Below are 22,947 nucleotides of genomic sequence, written 5' to 3' on the forward strand. Positions count from 1 at the left end.
GGTGGGAACTCCTTTCCACACTCCAACACTCGCACCCCACACAACAGGGTAGTTCTGCACAACCACATTGTGGCTCAGTGCTTAGAGAGTAGCAGAGCACCTCTGGTGGTTCCCTGCTTGGAACACTGGATGTGCTGGGAGGTGGGTGGAGTTGAGATATATTAAAAGAGTGGGAAAGTGTAGGATTACAGGTCAGTCTGACAGAAGGTCAGTCGGGAAGGAAGCCACTCGGGAGGAGTGGGGATCCCTGGAAGGAAGGATGGAGGAAGGAGTGCTGCAGCTGCCTCAGTGATCTGAGCCAGCTGGCACGGGAAAGGAAGAGAAGGAGATAGACGTAGAACTGCAGCCTAAGCTTCCATAAGAGAGAGAAAGATCAGTACAGAACGAAGGAGTAAGGAGAACAGAGAGGACGAGGGTTGGAAGAGGAACTCTGCCTATGGGTTCTCAGCGCAAGGCCGGGGCCCGGTCCCCGAGGTTGTATGGACACTTATGGTTCTACAGCAGATACCGGTGGAGTAGTAGGCTGTAAATGCACTACTCCCATCAAAGACTTGGGGCACAACAGCAATTGATTAGAGAGCCGGGGCTCAGGAGAAGGGAGTCCCCAAAGCAGGCTACAGCTGTCTGCCATACGAGTAGAGTTCTTGGGAACATCTGACAGGAGGAACTCCAGAGTACCACGGTACTGGAGATCTTCACACTTTAAGGCGCAATAGAGGAGTCGTTCAGGAAAGGTACATGTTGGCGGAGTGTTGGAGGGGAGCTTTCCATCTGGTCTGGGGGTTGGCTGAGTCTCTGACCCGGAGGACACGGCCCAGAGGCAGGCACCCTTGTGTACCGCAGACTGTGAGTAAAGCTTTGGAACTGCAAGCCATGGTGTCCTCCATTCATTCTTGCGCCAACCCGCTCAGCAGCGCTACATCTGGGTACCATCCTTTACACTGCCTGCGCCTTTCCACAACCATTACAGCTACACTGCCCTGGGACATCAGCCCTGCCTGTGGAGGGCTATACCATCACTGCTGCATCATACCATCTGTCCCAGAGGATCTGTCTGCAGCGTCGGCTTAACACCTCACTTGCCGAGCACCACAGGTGGCATCACGAACTATTCCATTCCACTTAAAGTACATTACAAACTCCCTTTGATTACTTGGGCGCGCAGGGCCACGGACCTGGTCACCGCTGCTGTGACACATCCCCCTGACACCGGCCTGGTACCGAGTACCCCACGGCCCTGGGAGGTCGACCCAACTATATATATAGAAAAATAGTGAAAAAGCAAAAACATTCGGGTGCAAGCCTTCCCGGCATATACCAAATCTCTAAATAGTCCTTCAAAGACGAAAGCAGCACACCATATGAGTTTCAATAAAGTGCTATTTAATAGCCCATCAGGCTATGTGCCCACTTCCAGGTTGACATTGTTGACATGCTGTTTTTCATGATTCACTTCCACGTTGTAGTCGCAGTTTGATATCTTCCAATTTTTGGAACTCGCATAGCTTCCTGGACATGGGCTAGTGATTCTTTAGTGCCATCTAGTGGTTAGTATACAAACTTTCTGGAATGCATAATGTGAATCTATACTGTAGTTTTGCAGATATTCTATGCTATTGACCACCAGTATTTTTGTGCATTTCTAGCGTATGGAAGAGAAGGCATCAGAGCTAATTTTATTGACAGAATATTTGTTGGAGAATTAACCAGCACAGTGATGTGTGAAGAATGCGAGAATGTAAGTACATCTCAGTATATGTGTGAAAAAGAGAGGAACATCTCATAAGTGTAAGTAATGACTGCATAACTTGGTATGGAAAACCACATAATGCCCAGAGCCACAAGCTACTTTCTGTAACTATACATGACGTTATATCAGCAATGGAACGGCGCTTGGCATTATAGTGACATCGGCATTATATGTAAGGCTGTGTTCACATTGGCATTGTGGCTTCCATTTGTACATGACTACTGTGACTGACCCCTTTTCTGATAGACCATCAGTGTTTACAGTATGTTATGGACTTATCACCAAACTTCATGTTGAACTGGGCACATAAAATAATAGGCGTTGCCGAGCGAGCAGAATACTTTTTTTTTTTTACATTAGTTTTGACTCTGTTGCGTAGATATTAGCAATCAAGGTATTTGGTGCCTATACAGTGTTTTTTGTATTTTTTTTTTTTTTTTTTTAATCCAAATAAATATTACCAGTGAAATGTACTTGGGTTGTGTACTTCTTCCTCTTTCTGACACTGATCACACTGTGGAAGGAATACTCCGCCGCAATAGCATTGTTCTCCTCACTTCAGAGTGCCGACATGCTGCAGCACCGCAGAAGTGAGTGTGATTAAGGGGAACCTGTCAGTAGGTTCTTGATATTTAAACTTCGAGCAGCATAATGTAGGGGCAGAGAAACGGATTCCATTGATGTGTCACTTGCTCAACAGCTTGATGTAGTTTAAATACCATCAGTATTTTATCAGCAGGAGATTATTAGTGGTGGATTAGGTCTCAGGTGCAGACCAGTTAGGCTGATCTGTGTGTCCCCGCTAATGGAACTAACAGGTTCTGTGTGAGACATAATGGCGTGCTGGAGCACGGCAGACGTGTGTTTCATTAACTGACAATTTTCATCTCCAGCAGTCACTGTGCTGGGAGAGGCAGTTCAGCAGTCTAATTGCTTTAGCAATGCTAATGTGTATTTGATCCTGCCCCTCCCTCAAACACTGACCTCCAGGGAATGATCCCTGAAAGCTGTCAGTTAACCACACTCGGGTCTCCAGGACATGTATTCCCACTAGAGTGAGGAGCGCAAACTGTATTTCAATGCAGCTCATGTTAAACCTATTCTAAGCTATTGTAGGTGGGGGGCTCTTCTCCCACTGTGTTGCTGCCTTCTTGTGTTTGGTGAGCTCAGAAAGACAAAGTACACACCCCCAGTGGAAAGTGAACCTGTCACCAGCTTTCACCATTATGAGATATGGTCACCACCTTTCAGGCCTGATATACAACATTCTATAGTGCTGTTTATAAGCCCCCAGCCCAACCTTCAAGACCAGAAAAAGAGCTTTTATTATACTCACCTGCGAGGCAGTCCGGTCGGAGGGATGATGCTTTTCTTGGTTTGGCGCCTCACTTCTTGCAATGCCACTGTCCTTCATGTTTTGTGTAGATAACACGTCACTATGTTATCATCACAGTCTCACTGGCATTGCTCTCCTGCGCAGGCGTACTTCTCTACAATGACGAGGGCAGAGCAAAGTACTGCAGTGCACGTGCACCAGCAAAGGTCAAATAGCCCCAACAGAGAAGTACACCTGCACTGGAGTGGGATGCCTGCGGGACTGTGTGGATGATGTAGGGACGCATCATGCACACGAAGCAAGAAGAAGTGAGGCGCCGGACCATGACCATCGATTCCCCTAGGACCGGACCGCCCAACATGTGAGTATAATAAAAGGACTTTTTCTTCTCTTGCAGGTCTGTTTGGGGGCTTAAATGCAGAATTATAGAATGCCTACAAACGCAAAGGCCATGCACACAGCGGTAGGACAGTGTTCACACCACCAAAAGACCGAAACACAGAAAAACACAGTATAACAAACGTGTAAAAATACTCTGTTGCCAAAAAAATATATATGTAACAGTAAACAGCAAGTGCTAGTAAAAAGATGATAAAGCAGGGTATTTAGTTGATACTTTTTTTGCAAAAGATGTATACTAAGCCGCTCTACCAAACGTCAAGGTATACCCAACAAAGCAGTCCCTAACTGATGTATTTAATACCTGACCATGTGTATGGTACCTATATGAGCAGGATTCAGAAAGGTAATGTCCAATGTGGACACGCTGTGTAAGACAGCTTTATATGTGTTTCTCTGTGTTTCAGTCTTCTGGTGGTGTGAACATTGTCCTACCGACTTGTTCGCTGTGTGCATGGCCCATGTGTTTGTATTCAATTGGTTTCTTGCTTTTGCAAAGATTAGGGAGGTCTCCACCCCTCCCTTGTGGGCCATGCACATATAAGCCGTCTTACACAGCTTGTCCACATCGGACATTACCTTTCTGAATCCTGCTTATACAGGTACCATACACATGATCAGGTTTTAAATACATCGGTTAGGGACTGCTCTGAGATGGGTATACCTTGACGTTTGGTAGAGCGACTTGGTATACATTTTTTGCAAAAAAACGTATCACCCAAATACCCTGTTTTGTAATCCTCTTTTTACTAGCACTTGCTCTTTACTGTTATATATGTTTTCTTTACAACAGAGTATTTTTACACATTTGTTATACTGTGTTTCTCTGTGTTTCAGCATTATAGAATGCTGTATATCACTCCTGAGAGTGGGTGGCCGTATTTCATATCTGTCAAACCTGGTGACAGGTTCACTTTAACTGTTTAGGTGTCAAATATTTTGCTTGCTAATATCTCCACAACACATAGGCAAAATTAAAAAAAAAAATATTCTGCTCTGTGGCCACTATTAGATTTTGTCCAGTTCAACCTGAAAAATTTGGTGTAAGGTCTTCTTTCACTAAAATTGTCTCAGGATACCTTGACTCCACCCATAACACGTACAGTATAAGGTTGTGTTGGGAAATGGGTTATATGAGGCTCTGGTCATGGTCTGGCTCTGGTCATGAATTCCATGTAATGTATGTATTGACTGTCTGATATTGGCATAGACTTTGGTTACTTCTATTCATAAAGTGACGGGATACAAATTTTAGTTCCGCAGTACGTCCACCGCACTACACTACTTTCCATCGCACTCCCTGGATCAGTCTCGGTTATTGGCTGCAGCGCTGTTAATATGACATCAGCAGGGCAGACAACAACATAGCCCAGGAGCAGTGATGGAGGGTGAATAAAGCACCATTTTGGGATTTTTTTTAAAACATCCTAAGGACAGGGGTTTTTTGAAACTGGAAAACCCCTTTAAATCTGTGGATTTGATTCTTCAGTGTGGATGGGATTTTAACAATGTGGCTACTGCAGTAAGCAGAGGAGAATCCAGGCACTATCCACCCCACGGGATGTACCATCAGAGTGACAACGTGACTACTAGAGGGCAATGACCCACTTTTTGGGGTGGTTTGTACTTGTCTCTGGACTGTACCTCTTGAAAGCAAGTAACAAGCCTGAGTCTAGTGCTAAATTAATTATATTTTCCTATCCAGTAAAGCCGAGTAATGTCTACAAGGATGAAATGAGCAGTAACCATATTTATGTATTTTGCCAATATCAGTTTTGAAAATGAGCGTTGAGTAGAAAGAAGTATGATTCGTGGTTTCCTTCCTCTAGATTTCCTTTGTGAAAGAGGCATTTATTGATCTTTCTCTGCCAATAATTGAGGGAAGGGTAAGTGAAACTTTTCATTCATTTCCACCGTGTGGTGTATTTTAGCAAATGTTACTTAAAGTGAACCTGTCAGCTGAAATAAGCTGTCTAATCCACAGGCAGCGCTGAAACGCTGTGGTGTTTTACTCACTGCCACTGGCCAGGATTATTAGGTCTCTGTATCTAAGTTCATGTAGACGGAGAACTGTTAATCCAGGGCTCAGGACTGGGAAAAGCCTCCAGGGTCCCCCCTGTCCGGCTATTCTACAACACCGCTCAGTCCCCGGCAGCTCTTAATGTATGTTTTTCTCTCGCACACCGCTGTGTTTCAGAGTCAAACATACCTGACTGATTACTGTAGCCACTGCCTCCCACCTATAGCTAATGAAATGGCTGGGTTACCCCAGTGAGAGCCATTCAGAGACAGTAAGTGGCTCTCGCTGACGTCCCTGTTCCATTGGTTCATAGCCGAGAGATAACCGAGTTGCTTCAGAAGATATCCAATGCCACCTGTAACCCTAACAAGTCTATCTCTCTGGCATGGAAGTTCTCTGCAAAACCTTAGGTTGTTGCCTGTGCAGTATGATTTTCATCGCCAACAGCTGCAGATAATATTTCATTAGCATCACCATCTTTCTGTACTGCAGAAGTCATTGTGAATGAGCAAAGGGGAAAGGACAACAGACTAGTCAAAGATAAGTGAACAAAATATACTTTATTATTAAAAAATTAACAACTGGTGGGGGGGGAGGGATATGTATTATACATCACAAATTAAATGCTGCAACAACAGGAGCGCATTCACCTGGGCAGGTGACAGAGTAGAATGTAAGACATCATCCTATGTATACGTAATGAATATATATATATAATTTATATATTATAAAGTATCCACTTTTTTCACATTTCATTTGGAGTGCTGCCTATTTTTTTTAATAAAATATATATATATATATATATATATATATATATATATATATATAATGTGTGTCACAGTTGACAGGAGAAATCGACACGGAGTGAGTGACTGAAGATAAGGTCCCTGCATCGCATAGAGGAGCTGAGCACTGTTGTAATAGCAGTAGCATCCATACAATCGTAATTATAGTGGTTTGAAAAAAACACTATATTGTAATCCGTACGCTGCTAACTTCTTCTTATTATTAAGTTGATTTCCGCAATTAATGCAGCCAGAACCGCTACACGCACTCCGTTGAGGTGTCGTTTCGAAGCCAGTGTCCATGAGAGGTGTGCTAAGTATCTTTCGTGTCGATCGGATTTGTAGTTTTTGTGCAATTTGCGTTTGAAATTTTTTTTTTCCCGTCATTGGAATGCACTGTCTCCAATGCTTTTCAATGGGAAGGTAAAACGTGCCCTGAGGCGATTGAAATGGCAGTTGAGCTCATTGATATGCGCAGGCAGACCCAGTTACTATGCCAACGCCTACGAACTTCACATGACGCCCCAAGGACAGAGCTTCTGCCTCATAATATCAGCTCTTAAAGCGAAACCCACAGCACAAATGCAAATCTAGCTTCATCACATGACGCATGCCCCTGAGAGAGAATGTCCGCCAAAGTGGATTTAGAAGCCCAGTGAGCCAAACTAGCTCTTAAAGGGCCGACGCGCCTAAGTGATTCTTAACCCCTTCATGACCCAGCCTATTTTGACCTTAATGACCTGGCCATTTTTTGCAATTCTGACCAGTGTCCCTTTATGAGGTAATAACTCTGGAACACTTCAACGCATCTTAGCGATTCTGAGGTTGTTTTTTCGTGACATATTGGGCTTCATGTTAGTGGTAAACTTAGGTCGATAATTTTTGCGTTTATTTGTGAAAAAAACAGAAATTTGGCGAAAATTTTGAAAATTTCGCAATTTTCAAATTTTGAATTTTTATTCTGTTAAACCAGAGAGTGATGTGACACAAAATAGTTACTAAATAACATTTCCCACATGTCTACTTTACATCAGCACAATTTTGGAAACAATTTTTTTTTTTGTTAGGAAGTTATAAGGGTTAAAAGTTGACCAGCGAATTCTCATTTTTACAACAATATTTCAAAACCATTTTTTTTAGGGACCACCTCACATTTGAAGTCACTTTGAGGGGTCTATATGGCAGAAAATACCCAAAAGTGACACCATTCTAAAAACTGCACCCCTCAAGCTACTCAAAACTACATTCAAGAATATTATTAACCCTTCAGGTGCTTCACAGGAACTAAAGCAACGTGGAAGGAAAAAATGGACATTTTATTTTTTGCACCACAAATTTTCTTTTATCATTAATTTTTTTCATTTTCACATGGGCTACAGGATAAAGTGGATCCTAAAATTTGTTGGGCAATTTCTCCTGAGTACACTGATGCCTCATATGTGGTCATAAACCACTGTTTGGGAGCACGGCAGGGCTCGGAAGGGAAGGAGAACATTTGACTTTTTGAATGGAAAATATGCTGGAATATTTAGCGCTTGCCATGTCGCGTTTGGAGAGTCGCTGTGCGCCTAAGCACTGGAGCTTCCCCACAAGTGACCCCATTTTGGAAACTAGACCCCCCAAGGAACTTATCTACATGCATAGTGATCACTTTGAACCCCCCAGGTGCTTCACAAATTGATCGGTAAAAAAAAAAAGTACTTTTTTTTCACAAAAATTTTCTTTTGGTCTCAGTTTTTTCATTTTCACATGGGCAACAGGATAAAATGGATCCTAAAATGTGTTGGGCAATTTCTCCTGAGTGCACAGATACCTTATATGTGGTCATAAACCACTCTTTGGGCGCACGGCAGCGTCCGTAAGTGAAGGAGCGCTATTTGACTTTTTGAATGGAAAATTCGCTCCAATCGTTATCGGACACCATGTCGCGTTTGGAGAGCCCCTGTGTACCTAAACATTGGAGCTCCCCCACAAGTGACACCATTTTGGAAACTAGACCCCTTAAGGAACTTATCTAGATGTGTAGGGAGCACTTTGAACCCCCAAGTGCTTCACAAAAGTTTATAACGTAGAGCAGTGAAAATAAAAAATCATTTTTTTCCTCAAAAAAGATTTTTTAGCACGCTATTTTTTATTTTCACAAGGGTAACAGGAGAAATTGGACCACAAAAGTTGTTGTCCAGTTTGTCCTGAGTACGCTGGTACCCCATATGTGGGGGGGAACCACTGTTTAGGCGCACGGCAGGGCTCAGAAGGGAAGGAGTGCCATTTGACTTTTTGAAATGAAAATTAGCTCCAATCGTTAGCGGACACCATGTCGTGTTTGGAGAGCCCCTGTGTGCCTAAACTTTGGAGCTCCCCCACAAATGACCCCAGTATGGAAACTAGACCCCCTAAGGAACTTATCTAGATGCATAGTGAGCACTTTGAACCCCCAGGTGCTTCACAGAAGTTTATAACGCAGAGCCGTAAAAATAAAAAATATATTTTTTTTTCTTAAAAAAAATATTTTTAGTCCGCAATTTTTTATTATCACAGGGGTACCAGGATAAATTGGACCCCAAAAGTTGTTGTACAGTTAGTCCTGAGTACACTGGTACCCCATATGTGGGGGGGGGACAACTGTTTGGGCACACGTCGGGGCTCAGCAGGGAGGTAGTGACATTTTGAAATGCTGACTTTGATGGCATGGTCTGAGGGTGTCATGTTACATTTGCAGAGCCCCTGTGTGCCTAAACAGTAGAAACCCCCGGCATGTGACCTCATTTTGGAAACTAGACCCCCCAAGGAACTTATCTAGATGTGTGGTGAGCACCTTGAACCCCCAAGTGCTTCACAGAAGTTTATAACGCAGAGCCGTGAAAATAAAAAATCATTTTTTTTCCTCAAAAAAAAAAAGATTTTTAGCCCGCAATTTTTTTTCACAACAGTAACAGGATGAATTGCACCCCAAAAGTTGTTGTACAGTTTGTCCTGAGTACGCTGATACCCCATATGTGGGGGGAAAACCACTGTATGGGTACACGTCAGGGCTCGGAAGGGAAGTAGTGACATTTTGAAATGCTGACTTTGGCATGGTCTGCGGGCGTCATGTTACATTTGCAGAGCCCTTGATGTACCTAAACTGTTGAAACCCCCCCACAAGTGACCCCATTTTGGAAACTATACCCCATAAGGAAGTTGCCTAGATGTGTAGTGAGCACACCGAACCCCCAAGTGCTTCACAGAAGATTATAACGCAGAGCCATGAAAATAAAAAATAATTTTTTTTTCCTCAAAAAATGATTTTTTAGCTCTCAATTTTTTATTTTCACAAGGGTAACAGGAGAAATTGGACCCCAAAAGTTGTTGTCCAGTTTGTCCTGAGTACGCTGGTACCCTATATGTGGGGGGGAACCATTGTTTGGGCACACGTCAGGGCTCGGAATGGAAGTAGTGACGTTTTGAAATGCAGACTTTGATGGAATAGTCTGCGGTCGTAATTACGTTTGCAGAGCCCCTGATGTGCCTAAACAGTGGAAACCCCCACAAGTGACCCCATTTTGGAAACTAGACCTTCCAAGGAACGTATGTAAGATGTGTTGTGAGCACTTTGAACCCCCAAGTGCTTCACAGAAGTTTATAATGCAGAGACGTGAAAATGAAAAAATCATTTTTTTCCACAAAAATAATTTTTTAGCCCCCAATTTTTTATTTTCCCAAGGGTAACACGGGAAATTAGTCCCCAAAAGTTGTTGTGCAATTTTTCCTGAGTACGCTGATACCCCATATGTTGGGGTAAACCACTGTTTGGGCACATGTCAGGGCTTGGAAGGGAGGGTGCACCGTTTGACTTTTTGAACGCAAAATTGGCTGGAATCAATAGTTGCACCATGTCGTGTTTGGAGACCCTCTGATGTGCCTAAACAGTGGAAACCCCTCAATTCTAACTCCAACCCTAACCCCAACACACCCATAACCACAGCCCTAACCCTAACACATCCGTAACCACAAGCCTAACCCTAATTCCAACGCTAACCCTAATTCCAACCCTAATTCTAATCCTAATTCCAACCCTAACCCTAATTCCAACCCTAACCCTAATTCCAACCCTAACCCTAATTCCAACCCTAACCCTAATTCCAACCCTAACCCTCTTTCCAACCCTAACCCTCTTTCCAACCCTAACCCTCTTTCCAACCCTAACCCTCTTTTCAACCCTAACCCTAACCCTCTTTTCAACCCTAACCCTAATGGAAAAATAAAAATATTTTCTTTACTTTATTAGTTGTGCCTACCTATGGGGGTGATAGTCGGGGGGTTTATTTACTTTTTCTTTCATTTTGATCACTGTGAGAGTGATCAAAATGAAAGCATGGAATCTGCAGCCGGCAGATTCGGGCGGTCGCACTGCGCATGCGCCCGCCATTTTCAAGATGGCGGCGCCCATGAACCGGACCCGCCGGACACTGGGAGCGACAGGGGGACTTAGAAGGTGCCGGGGGAGGTGAGATGGGGTGAGGGGTTTATCGGAAGCTGGCGGGGAGCAGAGGGAATGGGAGGGGGGCAGATGATGACAGCGGCGGCAGATCGCCGCTGTCATTCAGTTGCGGGGGGGCGATCGCCGGTGGGGGGTAGTGGAATCGGTGTCTCCAGCCATGTCCGATGCTACAGCAGCATCGGCCATGGCTGGATTGTAATATTTCATCAATTTTCATTGATGAAATATTACTATCGCTCTGATTGGCTGTTTCACTTTTAACAGCCAATCAGAGCGATCGTAGCCACGTGGGGGCGAAGCCACGCCCCCTGTGGCGAAGAACAAAGCCCCCTGTATCTGCGGGTCGGGTGACCTTTCAGTGACCTAGGTCACCCGACCCGCAGGGGGGCTTTAAAGTCATGACGCTACATAGGCGTCATGGGTCGTTCTGGCACGACTTTTCATGACGCCTACGTGGCGTCAAAGGTCGTGAAGGGGCCGGCACACCAAACTGAGTCTTAAAGGGCCTGAAAGCTGAGTGACCCCAGGCTCCAAATCAGAGGCTGATCGACCCTGGCCGACAAAAAGGAGGCTGAGCCACCCTGGCCTCCAAATCGGACCCAGAGTGGCCCTGCCCAACCAAATTGGACCCAGAGGGGCTGCACCCACAAAATCTGACCCTGAGGGGCCCCGGCCACCAAATCGGACCCAGAGGGGCTGCGCCCACAAAATCAGACCCTAAGGGGCCCCACCCACAAAATTGGACCCTGACCGGCCCCGGCCACAAAATCGGACCCTGAGGAGCCCCGCCCACCGAATCGGACCCTGAGGGGCCCCGCCCACCGAATCGGACCCTGAGGGGCCCCGCCCACCGAATCGGACCCTGAGGGGCCCCGCCCACCGAATCGGACCCTGAGGGGCCCCGCCCACCGAATCGGACCCTGAGGGGCCCCGCCCACCGAATCGGACCCTGAGGGGCCCCGCCCACCAAATCGGACCCTGAGGGGCCCCGCCCACCGAATCGGACCCTGAGGGGCCCCGCCCACCAAATCGGACCCTGAGGGGCCCCGCCCACCAAATCGGACCCTGAGGGATCCCGTCCACCAATTCAAGCCCTGAGGAGTCCAGGCCACCGAATCGGATCCTGAGGGGCCCCACCCACCAAATCAGACCCTGAGGGGCCCCAAAGGCCAAAGTAGCCCCTGAGAGGCACCCACAGTTAAAACGGATCCTGAGTTGAAAGTCTTGCAGGGGCAGCAGGCAAGTCTCTCTTAAAGGGGCAGCCCGGGCTCCATTTCAAAGCACTATCTACTTCCTTCAGGAAATACACATCTAGTTAACATATGTTGGCCAAGTCGATACAGATATTGGAAGTCATTACCTATGCAAAATACAGCCCAGGGAGATGCACGTCTGCCCTGGCACGCGTTTCGGTCCTGCCTTCACTTATTTTTGACTGGTCTATCGTTCTTTCCCCTTTCCTCATTTACATATCATTATGATAGGTCCACACTAGTCCAGTATATACATACACATGGTTTATATTCTTGATTTAAGTACCTTATTGTGATTACCCTTACCTTGTGTTTGTCTCATGAGTTTCCTAGAAGTCAATGTGAGTCTAGCTAGGAGCACTGCAGGAATGCAGCCAAAAATGTGCTTTTAATTTGAAAGTGCATTATTTTCTTTTTACGTCCATCGTGTCCTTTCTGTCCTCACTTTTCTAGCACCAAGTGTCAGCAGCGTATGCCAATCCACTCTTTTACTCTTCGCTTTTGTTCAATGAATGGCAAACTATATGTGATATTGTTAACTTAGGTCTCCAAACCTGTAATCTTTGGAAAAGGACACAAAGCCAAAATGACTCAAGATAGCATATCATATCCTTGTAATGACAACTCACCCGGGAGGATGCACAAGACAGACCCTGAAGTGAATAACAATGTAAGCATATCTCCTACCTTTGTATAACAAACCTGTTATATACATAATGTGATCAGGATTTATTTATTTTGCTTATGTAACTCCATTAATTTCCACAGCATTTTACAGACATCATTACTGATTGGGGCTTATAATGTAAATTCCCTGTCATTTTGTCTTTGGAAAACATACAAACTTCCTGCAGATGTTGTCAATGGTGGGATTTGAACCTCAGCTAGGCTACAGTTCTAACACTCCCCCACCCTCTTTGGCTTATTGCCTATTTTGTCACATTACAACCTGTGTTTAAATTATTTTTCTAATCCTATTTGTGTATGATGCATCAGCACTAAATAGTCTGTTGGTGAAGTGCGAAAAATATAGTTATAGGAACAAATAACTAAAAATTGGCAGGTGCATATGTATTCACTAATGATGAGTGAGTATACTCGTTGCTCGGGTGTCCTCCGAGTATTTTGGCGTGCTATGAGATTAAGTTTTTTGCCGAAGTAGCTGCATTATTTACGGCTGCTAGACGACAGACTGAATACATGTGGGAATTCCCTAACAAACAGGCATTCCTCACATGTATTCAGCCTGTCTAGCAGCTGCTAATCATGCAGCTGAGATGACGAAAACTAAATATCCGAGCACGCCAAAATACTCGGAGGACACCTGAGCAACGAGTATACTCGCTCATCACTAGTATTCATCCCTTTTGCGATGAAGCCCCTAAAAAATTTATGGCGCAAGCAATTACCTTCATAAGTCACATGCTTAGTGAAAGCAAGTCCACCTGTGTGCAAATTAAGTGTTACATGGTCTGTCAGTATATACACACCATTTCTGAAAGGCCACAGAGGCTGCAACACCAGGGAGAGCTCCAGAGAAGTCTGAGACAAAGTTGTTGAGAAGTACAAGTCAGGGTTATAAAAGAAAAGAAATCCCAATCTCTGATGAATCCCCCAGAGCACCATCAAATCCTTTATCATCAAATGAAAAGAACATGGTGCCACAGCAAACCTACTAAGAGAGGACTGCCCACCAAAACTCTCAGCCCAGGCAAGGTGTGCATTAATCAGAGAGGCAGCACAGAGACCAAAGTTAACCCTGAAGGAGCTGCAGAGCTCTTAGGCAGATACTGGAGTGTCTGTCAATATGGCCACAATAAGCCATACGCTCCATAGAGGTGGCCTTTCTGGAAGAGTGGGCAGAAAAAAGCCTTACACACAAAAATAGGTTAATTTTGAGTTGCCAAAAGACACATGGGAGACATTTGTATGGAAGTCAGATGAGTCCAAAATTGAACATGTTAGCCACCAAGGTAAATGCTATGTCTGGCACCAAACCAACACAACTCATCACCCCAAGAATACCATCCTCACAGTGAAACATGGTGGTGGCAGCATCATGCCGTGGTGATGTTTTTCAGCAGCAGGGACAGAGAAAATGGTCCAAGTTAAGGGGAATATGAATGGTGCAAAATAAAGGGATATTCTTGACTGCAGTAGAGGTTCACCTTCCAACAAGAGAATGACCCAACGCATACTGCTAAAGCAACATTCGAGTGATTTAAGGGGGAACGTGTAAATGTTTTGGCGTGGCCTAGTCAAAGCACAGACCTTAATCCAATAGAGAATTTGTGGTTAGATTTAAATATTGCTGTTCACCAGAAAAAACCATCTAACTTGAAGGAGCTGGAGCAGTTTTGCCCTGAGGAATGGGCAAAAATCCCATTGGCCAGATGTGGAAAGTTCATAGACTTATCCAAAGCACCTTGCAGCTGTAATAGCCGCAAAAGGAGGCTCTACATAGTACTGACTTTAGGGTGGTGAATAGTTATGCACAATGACGTTTTCAGTTACATTATTTTGTCATATTTGTTGTTTGCTATACAATGATAAGAAAACCAAATGCTCACAGTTGTAGGCATCTTCTTTACATGAACTGATGCAAACCCTCCAAAAAACAAGTGAAATTACAGGTTGTGAGGTAGTAAAACACGAAAAATTTCGTGGCAGAAGACTGAATACTTTCACATGCCACTGTATATAGTGCAAACATTCTGCTGCTGATATAACTGATTAGACAGTAACAGAGTGTATGGCACAGGAACACCCATTTGTCAGTTTATTCTTATATTTCCAAGGGGAACAATGGAGGCACAGCCTAACCATTGAAAACAGAGAGTGCGATAAGTAGATATTTCATGGGAAATTTGTATTTAGATATTATTTATTTGTAGACCATCTTTGGGTCCAGCACTAATAGTCTCTGATTGGTAAATGCTGAATGGATTCTACTAATATTATGGGTTAACCACTTAGTCATGCACAGTCATGGTTACTTATTCAACTGGTTTCTAAGTGGCCACATCATGGTATTTGTTATAAATGAGGTGACAGATTCCCTTTAAGGGTTCATAAGCATACCTGTACAACCAGGATTGTGTTTAGGGATTCAAGTCACTTAGTACAAAAAGCAGTAATTCCAAAGAAATTAATCTGGTATAAAAAGGCCAAGTCGGGGCTAAAAAGTGTCCCAGTGAGTTCAATCAAAATAGCATTCTTTGGAGTATAACAAATACCATGATGTGACCACTTAGAAACCAGTTGAATAAGTAACCATGACTGTGCATGACTAAGTGGTTAACCTATATGCCAAAAATGAGGTGACAGATTCCCTTTAAATTCCCTATTTTTTACTGCGTTATTTATTTTTTTAAATTAGTGTTTTAATATTATTGAATAAAAATATGTAAAATTGTTTTGGATTGTAATAGACCAATTACATGGTTTGTAGGTGGATCTGAAGTATTTACTTAAAGGGAATCTGTCACCAAGTTTTTGCCACTTAATTTGATTGTCGTATAATGTAGAGACAGAGACACTGATTCAAGTGATGTGTCACTTACTGGGATACCAGCTGTAATTTTGATAAAATAAAATCAGCAGGAGATTTTAACTAGAGGAATATTAAACCTCCTGTCCTGTAGTTCTCCATATTCATGTTTTCATGAACACTGGGTAGAAAGCTGCCAATCAGTGGTGTCAGGGCGTCGTACAGGGCTCAGCATAGAAAACCGTTTAGCAAGCAGCCCAGCGACACATTGCATTGTTGCTTTAAATATGCTTGTCGGCTGACCTCTTTAATTTGATGTAAATGTATTCCTCATGCTATGTAATAATGTTCTTACCCTGATGGTTGCATTTGTGTGTTGATTTGAAAGAAATGTGCTAATATTCACCATATCTAATATATCTTTAGAATAACGTAAAAGAAGGACAGAAAGCATCACAAAAATGTAGTTCTGAGAGAAGCCACAGTAACTATGCCGAGGAAGGTGATGAGCAGTCTGAGCGGGATGGAAGAGATGGCTTACTACCAGATCTAAAGTCTACTTCCAGGAGTGGAGAGACTGGCAGCCAGTCAGATGGCAGTGAAAGGGACGGCGAGAACAGTGGAGATGCGGATAGTGAGGCTTCAGACTGGGAAATGTCATTCATTCAGATGGATTCAAAGCGGGAATGTAATAATCGTAAAGAGCGTGCACCGGTGGAGAGTCCACAGTCTACTAATAACATTGGCATTGGTGCAGTCACGGGCACTTTATCCAAATTCAACCTTAATGAAATGGCAGAGAGTTTGGAATCCTGTAATGTGATCAGCACAAACCATCAGCCTTGTTTACATGCAATGTGTGTGCCATCCCCCAACCCCCAAAATGCTTTCCAAACACTCTCGCAGGGCTACGTAACCATCTCCAAAGAATGCTCTGTCCAGTCCTGTCTCTACCAGTTCACATCTGTCGAGCTCTTAATGGGGAATAACAAGCCTCTGTGTGAAACTTGTGCTGAAAACCAGATGGAAGATCAGAGGAAGGCTCCCTCTGCAGGTAACGTGGGTGCTTCACGAGACACTAAAGAGCTGCTCTCAATTCTGCCAAATCATCTGTCTTATATTAAAGAGATTTCCAGATATATAAATAAAGCTTAAAGGGAGTCTCGCCCCCCCCCCCCAAAAAAAAACTATTTACAAGCACGTGTCACGATTCTTCTGGTTAGTGTGTCTGGGAATCTGTGATGGACAGTTCTGTCATCCTACCCTGTTCCAGTGTGTGCTGAGCTGTCAATGCTTTGATTGACAGCTCGGTTGACCTATCTGAAACTAGGAGGTGCAGAGATTTCCACAGGTGCTCCCTGTTCTTGGTAATTGTTTTGCTATTTAGGTGAGCTCTCTAGCACAGATTACTGCCAGTCAAAAGCTTGTTCTAAGCTTGTGCTCTCTGGTGTGTTTTTCCTGTTCCCTGAGCTGTAAGTTCTGATATCCTTTGGACCGTGTTGTGACTATCCGTTTGTTATTGCCCCTTTGTATCTGATATTCTGCTGCTGACCTTTAGATCGTGTTCTGATTACCCATTTGTTATTGTCCCTTTGCTTGTCTGTTATTTCTCTGGAATTCTGACCCTGGAATGTGACCTGACTTAAAACTTTGCATTTTCCCTTGGTTTACTACGTGCTCTTTTGGTATTGACCCCGGAACGTCTGATTTTGCTGATTCGCGACCTAGCCGTGGGTTATGACTATCGTCACAACATGTAGCTTTTTCAAAGACAAGTCTAGCAACAACTTTATATGGCCAGTGGGTTCCTCTGTTACTGGGAAATCAGTGGTTGAATTGATATGTAAATGAGGCTGTAGATATGAAGCCTCTGTCACGCCAGCTCTATTCCCTGCCCAGCGCTGCTGCGCTGAAAATTGTAGAGTTTTGCCTGGTAGACCATCACTGAAAAAATAAATTTGGTGATCTCGGTGTAACGCCCAGCTGATCTGAAATGGTGCCAGGAACCAGGATCCCCCCACTTACACCCACCAATCTTATATTGATGGCCTATTGTTAAAGATGGCCCATCCATATCTAGGTCCCAGAAATTCTCATTTAAGGGAACCTGACCGTCGATTCATGCATCCCAAACCACATGCAACATGAACTGGAGCCTGGTTGCAAAACTTCCTCTTAAATGCTCTTGCGTTTTAGAGAAAACATACTTTTAAGGCTGTGTTCACAAGTAGCGTTTTTTTTTGCGTTTTCGCAACGTTTTTAAATGCGCGATTTTGCTGCGAAAACGCAATCCTATGGGATTCCGCAATGCTGTGCTAATGCTGCGGGTTTTTCCGCAGTGGAATCGCATCGTGGAAAAATACACAGTATGCTCATTAATTTTGCGGAATTGCGGCGATTCCACACACATAGGAATACATTGTTCTGCTTACTTTCCGCATGTGGCTGTGCCCACCATGCGAAAAGTAAGCAGAACATTTGCGGATGGTACCCATGGGCTGGAGGAGAGGAGAGGAGGTTCTCCTCCAGGCTTCTGGGTACCATATCCCTGTAAAAAATAGAATTAAAATAAAAAAATTGTCATATTCTCACCTTCCGATGTCCCTCGCAGCGTCACCAGGCCTCAGTGATGCTCCCGCAAACTCCCAGGGATGCATTGTGGCAATGACCTTTGATGTCGCGGGATGTCTGAAGGTGAGAAAAACACCATTTCTTATTATTTTAAACTTTATATCTATTTACTACTGATGCCGCATAGGCAGCTTCAATAGTAAAAAGTTAGTCATACTAGTCAAATGCTATGTTTAACGAGTGTGACCAACCTGTCAATCAATTCTCCAAGCGATGCTACAGATCGCTTGGAAAATGCTAGCATTCTACAAGCTAATTACGCTTGCAAATCGCTAGTTTTTCCGCGGCAAATAGGCGGGAATTAAAATGCGGTTTTCTCACATTTCCCGCTGAATGGAATCACGGAATTCCCGCGGAAATTTCCGCGGCAATTCAGTAACGTGTGCACATAGCCTAAGGATCACTCAGCGCTGTTCCAGGTGATTGACACCTGTCTCCCATATACTACACCACACAGGGGAGCTGACAGATCCTCTATATACTACACCACACAGGAGAGCTGACAGATCCTCTATATACTGCACCACACAGGAGAGCTGACAGATCCTCTATATATAATACCAGACAGGAAAGATGACATCCACTATATACTACACCACACAGCAGAGCTGATAGATCCTCCATATACTACACCACACAGGAGAGCTGACAGATCCTCTACATATAATACCAGACAGGAGAGATGACAGGTCCACTATATACTACACCACACAGGAGAAGGTGACACATCCATTATGTACTACACCACACAAGAGAGCTGATAGATCCTTCATATACTACACCACACAGGAGAGCTGACAGATCCTGTATATATTACACCATACAGGAGAGCTGACAGATCCTGTATATATTACACCATACAGGAGAGCTGACAGATCCTCTATATATTACACCATGCAGGAGAGCTGACAGATCCACTATATACTGCACCACACATGAGAAGGTGACACATCCACTATATACTACACAACACAGGAGAGCTGATAGGTCCTCCATTTACCACACCACACAGGAGAGCTGACAGATCCTCTATATATTACACCATACAGGAGAGCTGACAGATCCAATATATACTGCACCACATAGAAGAGCTGACAGATCCTCTATTTATAATACCAGACAGGAGAGATGACAGATCCACTATATACTACACCACACAGGAGAGCTGACAGATCCTCTACATACTACACCACACAGGAGACCAGACAGATCCTCTATATATTACACCATACAGGAGAGCTGACAGATCAAATATATACTACAACACATAGGAGAGCTGACAGAACCTCTATTTATAATACCAGACAGGAGAGATGACAGATTCACTATATACTACACCACACAGGAGAGCTGACAGATTCTCTATAATACCAGACTGGAGAGATGACAGATCCACTATATACTACACCACGCAGGAGAGCTGATAGATCCTCCATATACTACACCACACAGGAGAGCTGACAGATCCTCTATATACTACACCACACAGGAGAGCCAACAGATCATCTATATACTACACCACACAGGAGAGCTGACAGATCCTCTATATACTACACCACACAGGAGAGCTGACAGGTCCTCTATATACTACAGCACACAGTACTGACATGTCTTTTTTAAAATACCACTCCAGGTTATTTTTTTATTTAACCACAGGAATTTAATTGCAGTAATTTGGTAAATTCAAAAAAGCTCATTTTTTTCTCATTAATGTACACTCTGCACCCCATCTTGACTGAAAAAAACAGAAATGTAGAAATTTTTGCAAATTTACACAACCGTTCAAAAGTTTAGGGTCACTTAGAAATTTCCTTATTTTTTAAAGAAAAGCACAGTTTTTTCCAATGGCTCTAACATTAAATGATTCAGAAATACACTCTATACATTGTTAATGTGGTAAATGACTATTCTAGCTGCAAACGTCTGGTTTGTAATGCAGTATCTTCATAGATGTATAGAGGCCCATTTCCAACAACCATCACTCCAGTGTTCTTATGGTACTTTGTGTTTGCTTACTGTGTAAGAAGACTAATGGATGGTTAGAATACCCTTGAAAACCCTTGTGCAAGTATGTTAGCACAGCTGAAAACAGTTTGGCTGATTAGAGAAGCTATAAACCTGACCTTCCTTTGAGCTAGTTGAGAATCTGAAGCATTACATTTGTTGATTCCATTAAACTCTCCAAATGGCCAGGAAAAAAAAAACTTTCATGTGAAACTCGACAGTCTATTCTTGTTCTTAGAAATGAAGGCTTTTCCATGCGAGAAATTACCAAGAAACTGAAGATTTCCTACAACGGTGTGTACTGCTCCCTTCAGAGGAGAGCACAAACAGGCTCTAACCAGAGTAGAAAGAGAAGTTGGAGGCCCTGCTGCACAACTGAGCAACAAGACAAGTACAGTAGAGTCTGTAGTTTGCGAAATCGACGCCTCACAGGTCCTCAACTGGCAGCTTCATTAAATAGTACACGCAAAATGCCAGTGTCAACATCTACAGTGAAGAGGCGACTCTGGGATGCTAGCCTTCAGGGCAGAGTGGCAAAGAAAAAGCCATATCTGAGTTTGGCTAATAAAAGGAAAAGATTAATATGGGCAAAAGAACACAGACATTGGACAGCGGAAGATTGGAAAAAAGTGTTATGGACAGACGAATCCAGGTTTGAGGTGTTTGGATCACACAGAAGAACATTTTTTGAGATGCAGAACAACTGAAAAGATGCTGGAAGAGTGCCTGACGCCATCTGTCAAGCATAGTGGAGGTAATGTGATGGTCTGGGGTTGCTTTGGTGCTGGTAAAGTGGGAGATTTGTACAAGGTAAAAGGGATTTTGAATAAGGAAGGCTATCACTCCATTTTGCAACACCATGCCATACCCTGTTGGCAGCGCTTGATTGGAGCCAATTTCATCCTACAGCAGGACAATGACCCAAAGCACACCTGCAAATTATGCAAGAACTATTTAGGGGAAGAAGCAGGCAGCTGGTATTCTATCTGTAATGGAGTGGCCAGCGCAGTCACCTGATGTCAACCCCATTGAGCTGTTGTGGGAGCAGCTTGACCGTATGGTATGCGAAAAGTGCCCATCAAGCCAAACCAACTTGTGGGAGGGGCTTCTGGAAGCATGTGGTGAAATTTCTCCCGATTATCTCAGTAAATTAACTGCTAGAATATCAAAGGTCTGCAATGTTGTAATTGCTGCAAAGGGAGGATTCTTTGACGAAAGCAAAGTTTGAAGGAGAAAATTATTTCAACTAAAAATCTTTTTTTCGAACCTTGTCAATGTCTGGACTAGATTTTAAATTCATTTGGCAACTCATTTGATTAATAAAAGTATGAGTTTTCATGGAAAACACAAAATTGTTTAGGTGACCCCAAACTTTTGAACGATGGTGTATTAAAAAAGAAAAACTGAAATATCCCTTGATCATAAGTATTCAGACCCTTTGAGTATTGAGTAGAAGCACCCGTTTGAGCTAGTACAGCCATAAGTCGTCTTGGGATTGATGCCACAAGTTTTTCACACCTGGATTTGGGGATCCTCTGCCATTCTTCCTTGCAGATCCTCTCCAGTTCCATCAGATTGGATGGTGAACGTTGGTAGACAGCCATTTTCAGGTCTTTCCAGAGATGCTCAATTGGGTTTAGGTCAGGACTCTGGCTGGGCCAGTCAAGAATAGTCACAGTTATTCTGAAGCCACTCCTTTATTATTTTAGCTGTGTGCTTAGGGTCATTGTCGTCTTGGAAGGTAAACCTTCGGCCAAGTCTGAGGTCCAGAGCACTCTGGAAGAGGTTTTCATCCAGGATATCTCTGTACTTGGCCGCATTCATGTTTCCTTCAATGGCAACCAGGCGTCTTATCCCTGCAGCTGAAAAACACCCCCATAGCATGATGCTGCAACCACCATGCTTCACTGTTGGGATTGTATTGGGCAGGTGATGAGCAGTTCCTGGTTTTCTCCACACATACCGCTTAGAATCATCACCAAAAAGTTCTATCTTCGTCTCATCAGACCATAGAATCTTGTTTTTCATAGTCTGGGAGTCCTTCGTGTGTTTTTTTTTTTTTTTTGCAAACTCTGTGTGGACTTTCATATGTCTTGCACTGAGGAGAGGCTTCCGTCGGGCCACTCTGCGATAAAGGCCTGACTGGTGGAGGGCTGAAGTGATAGTTGACTTTGTGGAACTTTCTCCCATCTCCCTACTGTATCAGTGGAGCTCAGCTACAGTGATCTTGGGTTCTTCTTTACCTCTCTCACCAAGGCTCTTCTCCCAAGACTGCTCAGTTTGGCTGGACAGCCAGGTCTAGGAAGACTTCTGGTGGTCCCATACTTCTTCCATTTAAGGATTATGGAGGCCACTGTGCTCTTAGGAACCTTGAGTACTGTAGAAATTCTTTTGTCTCCTTGGCCAGATCTGTGCCTTGCCACAATTCTGTCTCGGAGCTCCTTGGCCAGTTCTTTTGACGTCATGATTTTCATTTGGTCTGACATGCACTGTGAGCTGTGAGGTCTTATAGAGACAGGTGTGTGCCTTTACAAATAAAGTCCTATCAGTTTAATTAAACAGAGCTGGACTCCAATTAAGGAGTAGAACAATCTCAAGGAGGATCACAAGGAACTGGACAGCATGAGTGTCTGAGCAAAGGGTCTGAATACTTATGACCATGTGATATTTCGGTTTTTCTTTTGTAATAAATTTGCAAAAATTTCCACTTTTCTGAGGTTTTTTTCAGTCAAGATGGGGTGCAGAATTTACATTAATGAGAAAAAAATGAACTTTTTTGCATTTATCAAATGGTTGCAG

At 43.7% G+C, this 22,947-nt stretch overlaps 1 protein-coding gene across 3 annotated transcripts in view; it reads left to right on the forward strand.

Annotated features, from left to right (window-relative positions):
* The window catches only part of USP45 (ubiquitin specific peptidase 45), a 234,746-nt gene that overhangs the window by 204,324 nt on the left and 7,475 nt on the right, over positions 1 to 22,947 (forward strand). For all 3 annotated transcript variants that reach the window (XM_073589507.1, XM_073589508.1, XM_073589506.1), the window contains 4 exons: positions 1,647 to 1,738; positions 5,315 to 5,371; positions 12,568 to 12,693; positions 15,940 to 16,567. In XM_073589507.1, coding sequence (XP_073445608.1) covers positions 1,647 to 1,738; positions 5,315 to 5,371; positions 12,568 to 12,693; positions 15,940 to 16,567 — 903 coding nt within the window. The remainder of the gene's footprint in view (positions 1 to 1,646; positions 1,739 to 5,314; positions 5,372 to 12,567; positions 12,694 to 15,939; positions 16,568 to 22,947) is intronic.

Source organism: Dendrobates tinctorius, unplaced genomic scaffold (assembly GCF_039654945.1).
Source record: "Dendrobates tinctorius isolate UK_male_01 unplaced genomic scaffold, ASM3965494v1 ptg000111l, whole genome shotgun sequence".
Classification (NCBI taxonomy): Eukaryota; Metazoa; Chordata; class Amphibia; order Anura; family Dendrobatidae; genus Dendrobates; species Dendrobates tinctorius.